This window comes from Haliotis cracherodii, unplaced genomic scaffold (assembly GCF_022045235.1).
Source record: "Haliotis cracherodii isolate W230 unplaced genomic scaffold, xgHalCrac1.p SCAF_11, whole genome shotgun sequence".
Taxonomy (NCBI): Eukaryota; Metazoa; Mollusca; class Gastropoda; order Lepetellida; family Haliotidae; genus Haliotis; species Haliotis cracherodii.
Window position 1 is genome coordinate 28,180,960 of NW_027266266.1, and position 4,315 is coordinate 28,185,274.

The 4,315-nt window shown below is 39.4% G+C and overlaps 1 protein-coding gene across 1 annotated transcript; it reads right to left on the minus strand.

The window, feature by feature from the left end:
* Positions 1–317: 317 nt before the first annotated feature.
* On the minus strand, positions 318–911 carry LOC139455000 (interleukin 17-like protein). The gene has a single exon (XM_071236587.1). The coding sequence runs from the start codon at positions 909–911 to the stop codon at positions 318–320; it is 594 nt and encodes a 197-aa protein (XP_071092688.1).
* Between the last annotated feature and the right edge of the window lie 3,404 nt (positions 912–4,315).

The window sequence follows — 4,315 nt, forward strand, 5'->3', positions numbered from 1 at the left end:
CGAGCTAAGGGTTATCTTGCAAATTTGGTCCATATGGCACTGGGGCACGGGTGGCCCAGTCGTCTAAGGCGATTCGCTGTGCAGAGTTGCGTCCCCTGGACACGCCAGAAACCTATGATTGTGGGTTCGAATCCCGGTTCACCCCGATTATGTTTCTAGGTTTGTCAGCACCATACCCATGCTCGTGGGTTTCACCGAAGTGGTAAACGTCTAAGACCTGCATCACTTCGGGCTTTCCTCCCACATTAAGCTGACACGCCGCGATATAACTGGAATACTGTTAAAAGCTACCTGGCGCTGTCCACGTGTACTGTCTTCTAGCTGGTGCAGCCCCAGCCGCCACAGTCGTTGGTAGTCGGGGAGGTTCGCTTCTTGGTGCACGTGCAACCCACGTGGTGAGTCTTCAAGATTGGCTTGTACTTGTAGAATCCATCTTGGCACCCTATCTCCTGCAGGACCCGGATGTTGGTTGACACTCGGGAACACTCGTTGACGTCGTTGCCGACACATGCCGGGCACTTGCAGACAGCCTGTGGGATGACAGATGGGAAGTGGCCGGCAGGCAGCTCCGTTATGTTGTACCACCAGGGGCAGATGGAGCGGGAGAAGACTGGGGCGCTGGGGTCATCACTCACAGAAGATGGACACGACCTGTTTGCTACCTGGCTGTCTGACACCTGGTGGTAGTTCAGCTCTGTGGGCAGGTGGGAAATGTTCCCGGTCAGCTCAGACATTTGAAGATACAAGGAAGCATTGAGGTGCTGGTTGAGGCTCTCAAAAAGGAGGCTGAGGTTGGCTGGAGGTTGGCAGTTCTCGACTTGTCTTCTTTCTCTAGCGTTGACGTTCATCTGTGGCAGGCACCAAGCAGCGACTGCAGCACACAGGAGCACGGGTAGGCGCAGAAGGAACATCGTTACCGTTTGGATATAAAATCACAGAACTGTGGATTTCTAGGCAATTGTGAACAAACAAACAACACTTGCCTCGTCTAATACAACACTGACTACCATACCACTTATATACATCCATTTGGGGGCTTTTCAAAAGAATATTTTGTGACAAAGCGTTCAGGCAGGAAGCAAAAGCGGTAGCGAGATATACCAGTGATCCTCTACCTGCATTGACTAGTGTATAGCGCTTCCTGTTTAAGCATTAGAGTATCCCTATTAGTGTGAGTTTTCATTTACTGTAATCCAAAATGTCTAGTTCATGTCAATACTAATGGTGTTTCTTTAAGTTATTCTGTTCAATGTCTTTACTGAATTTTATTGAAGTTATAGCATGCATTAGCAGCACCCAGTTGATTTATTTTATCAGTTATGAATGTATTTCTGTTTGTTGGTATCATATTTGACACATTGTTCAATAACATATCAATGAAAATCATAAACTTATTTACGATTTCTAGACTTTTAAAACCTTTAATGTATTGTATATTGTATTATATATCCTGTCTGGGAGACGATCGGTATATAACAGATAGTCATAAGAGTGTGACAAAGATGTCACATGTCGGCCAGAGCTGCGCTAGTTGTGTTTCATGTCTGTTGACAATATACATCCGTGTAGGGCTCTGCATGCAAGTAACCTCCGCAGATCCTTGTTTTCTTTCGGGCCTTCATATGTGACTATATTCCAAATATTCTAAATTCAGTAACTGTATATGTTAAGTTGGCTTGGCGGTGTCGCCAAACTTCGACATAGCGTTGTTCAAGTTACTCAGTTCTGTGTCGCACCGATATCTCTCCTTGACTCTGCTTATTAGACCACAAGAGGGAAATTGATGCATTGACGATATAAAATTCCAGGCTTGAGTTACTTTGTCAGAGATGATAAGTTAAAAAAGAGTTTACTTGGGGGGTTATTGATGAAACTGAGAGTCCAGCTGTGTAAGAGAAAAGTACTTTCATCCTCGGTAATGTAGGTGAATCGACAAACCGATTGGCTGATATAAGGGTTACCCACATAAGCAGCTACATTAAACACGGAAGGCAGTTCGGCACGAATGTATTGTAATTAATACAGGTTTAAGAGAAACATGCCAAAACTACCGTGTAGTTTTATTGCCTTGCATTTCCCAGTAACGCCTAGATCTTGAACTACAGTGGGCCTGACATGACTTTGTGACGTGGGCATCTGTGGGTTGAAGCTTAAAGTTGTCGTGACAATTATTAAATCAGAACAATTTTAAAACGTACATCGCTCGAAGAGATTCTATATTTGATCTACCTCCTTGAATGGAATGAGACAAAGATGTTGTTTGTTTATTTATTTCAACCAATAACAACCCACTCTGTAGCATTTTGGCATTTTGGTCACTGATGCGTTAACTTTGGAAATGTGATGCTATATAAATGTATAAACTTGATGTTATGTACAATATAGGTATAAACTTGAAGTTTATAATGTATAAACATAATGTTATATACAATACACGTACAAACTTGATGTTTTATACAGGTATAAACGTGGTGTTATATACGATATATACATGATATTATACACAGTACAGGAATAACATGATGTTACATACCAGTAAAACCTGGATGTTATGTACAATATCGGTATAAACTTGGTGTAATATAGAGGTATAAACTTGACCATATAAAATACAGGTATAAGAGCCAGGAGATAACACCCTGATGTTTTTCATCCTCATTTTTGTCACGAGATATATACAGAATGATAGTAGTAGGGTTAGATTTCCTTTCCATCATTGTTCTAATATATATTTGTTTAAGTTTGTACAAACTGTAAACAATGAGCCTGAGAGTATCTAAACAATCTAGTTTCTGTAATTGACCCATCTCAACCCCGCCCCTACCAACAACATAATTATTAACCTTCAGAAACCCTTAATTTGACTTGACTAAACCCTTGTTATTTGTACAAACTAGGCGTTCGGCTTTAAACTAAAACACGTTAGCTTCCATTGATGAAGGTGAGACTTTTTTCCAGGTGAAAAACAGCAATGACGATAAAAACGTGCGTTGTTAAAATATATCTAGATGGATGTTTACCACAATCGAATCTTTCTCAAAGCTGATTATTTGAAATTAAAAGAAGACGGAAGATCGTTTCAGAAACTCGGGGCATTTCGAAGACCTTTGTAGACATTTCCCAGAATTCTCTCATATATTAACTCCACACAAAACCACTGTTCCTGTTTCTGCGATAATTCCCCCATCTTAGCGTTCAAAAGGTGTTATAGACACTTGCATAGATGACGGAACATAGCTACCCTAATAACGCCATTCTTCTCATGGGGATTTCATGTTTACTTTACTTTATTTTCAGCACTTGTAGGCCACGGGCCTTTTTGTACAGACGAAATACAATTAAGGTGCAAACAGTATAAGATATAATAAACATTTCTTTGTTTTTTAACAAAAGCAGTTTTAACATAATTGCATATTATACATGTTGGAGTATTTGTGTTCTTACAGCATTGGCATAAAACAAGTACTTTGCTGTATTCATATTGATAATATGGCCTTGCGACAACAGTAGTGTACTTCAGAATATTTGGAAAGATGTAAAATTTAGATTTTATGTAACTTTGCCTAAGATGGCTATAAGCTGGACAAATTAACAAAAAGTGATATCCATTTTCGATATGGTTTACAAACTTTACATTTTCTAAATTCACGAAGAATATTATAATGTCGTCAACGTTCAATTTCTAAATTGTGAGAACTAAGCCGAAAACGAGTCAATGTGGTTTTGAATTTATTTACTGTAATACTACTCAAATAGTTCTCACATAAAATGGATGTTTTAAACTGTGCATGGTAAGCCATTTTGGGACTTTCAGATAAATCACTATGCCAAACCTGAGAAAAGTTGTCTTTTAACCGTTGACGTAACATATTTAAAAATACGGTTTTATTACCACATGCTTGAAAGACCCAGACATCACCAAATCCTAATCTAAAAATAACAGTTTTAAGTTTCGCTACCCAATTTAGGTGGCCTTGTTCATCGTACAAGCGCAACATATTGTAACATTTTTTAGGTAAGCGGGATTCCTGCATATTTAAAAGAGACAGCCAATATTTGATACATTTCAAGACAGCAAGCAACCGGATAGAGTATCTACCACACTCGCCAAACAGCCCATAATTTGAAGCTGATAACTTTACATTTAAAAGACGCTTACAGGCATACGACTGAACTTTTTCTAGTGGTTCTTTGGCACTGAACTCCCAGATTTCGGCCGCGTATAAAAGTATTGGTGTTATCTTTGCATCAAATGATTTGAAGTAAAAGTGAGGCAAGTATGGTTTCAAGGAAAGTATACTAATAAACAGGACCA

What these genes read in the sequence shown, in the direction of transcription:
- LOC139455000 (XM_071236587.1), bottom strand. Translation starts at nt 911, where the DNA reads ATGTTCCTTCTGCGCCTACCCGTGCTCCTGTGTGCTGCAGTCGCTGCT.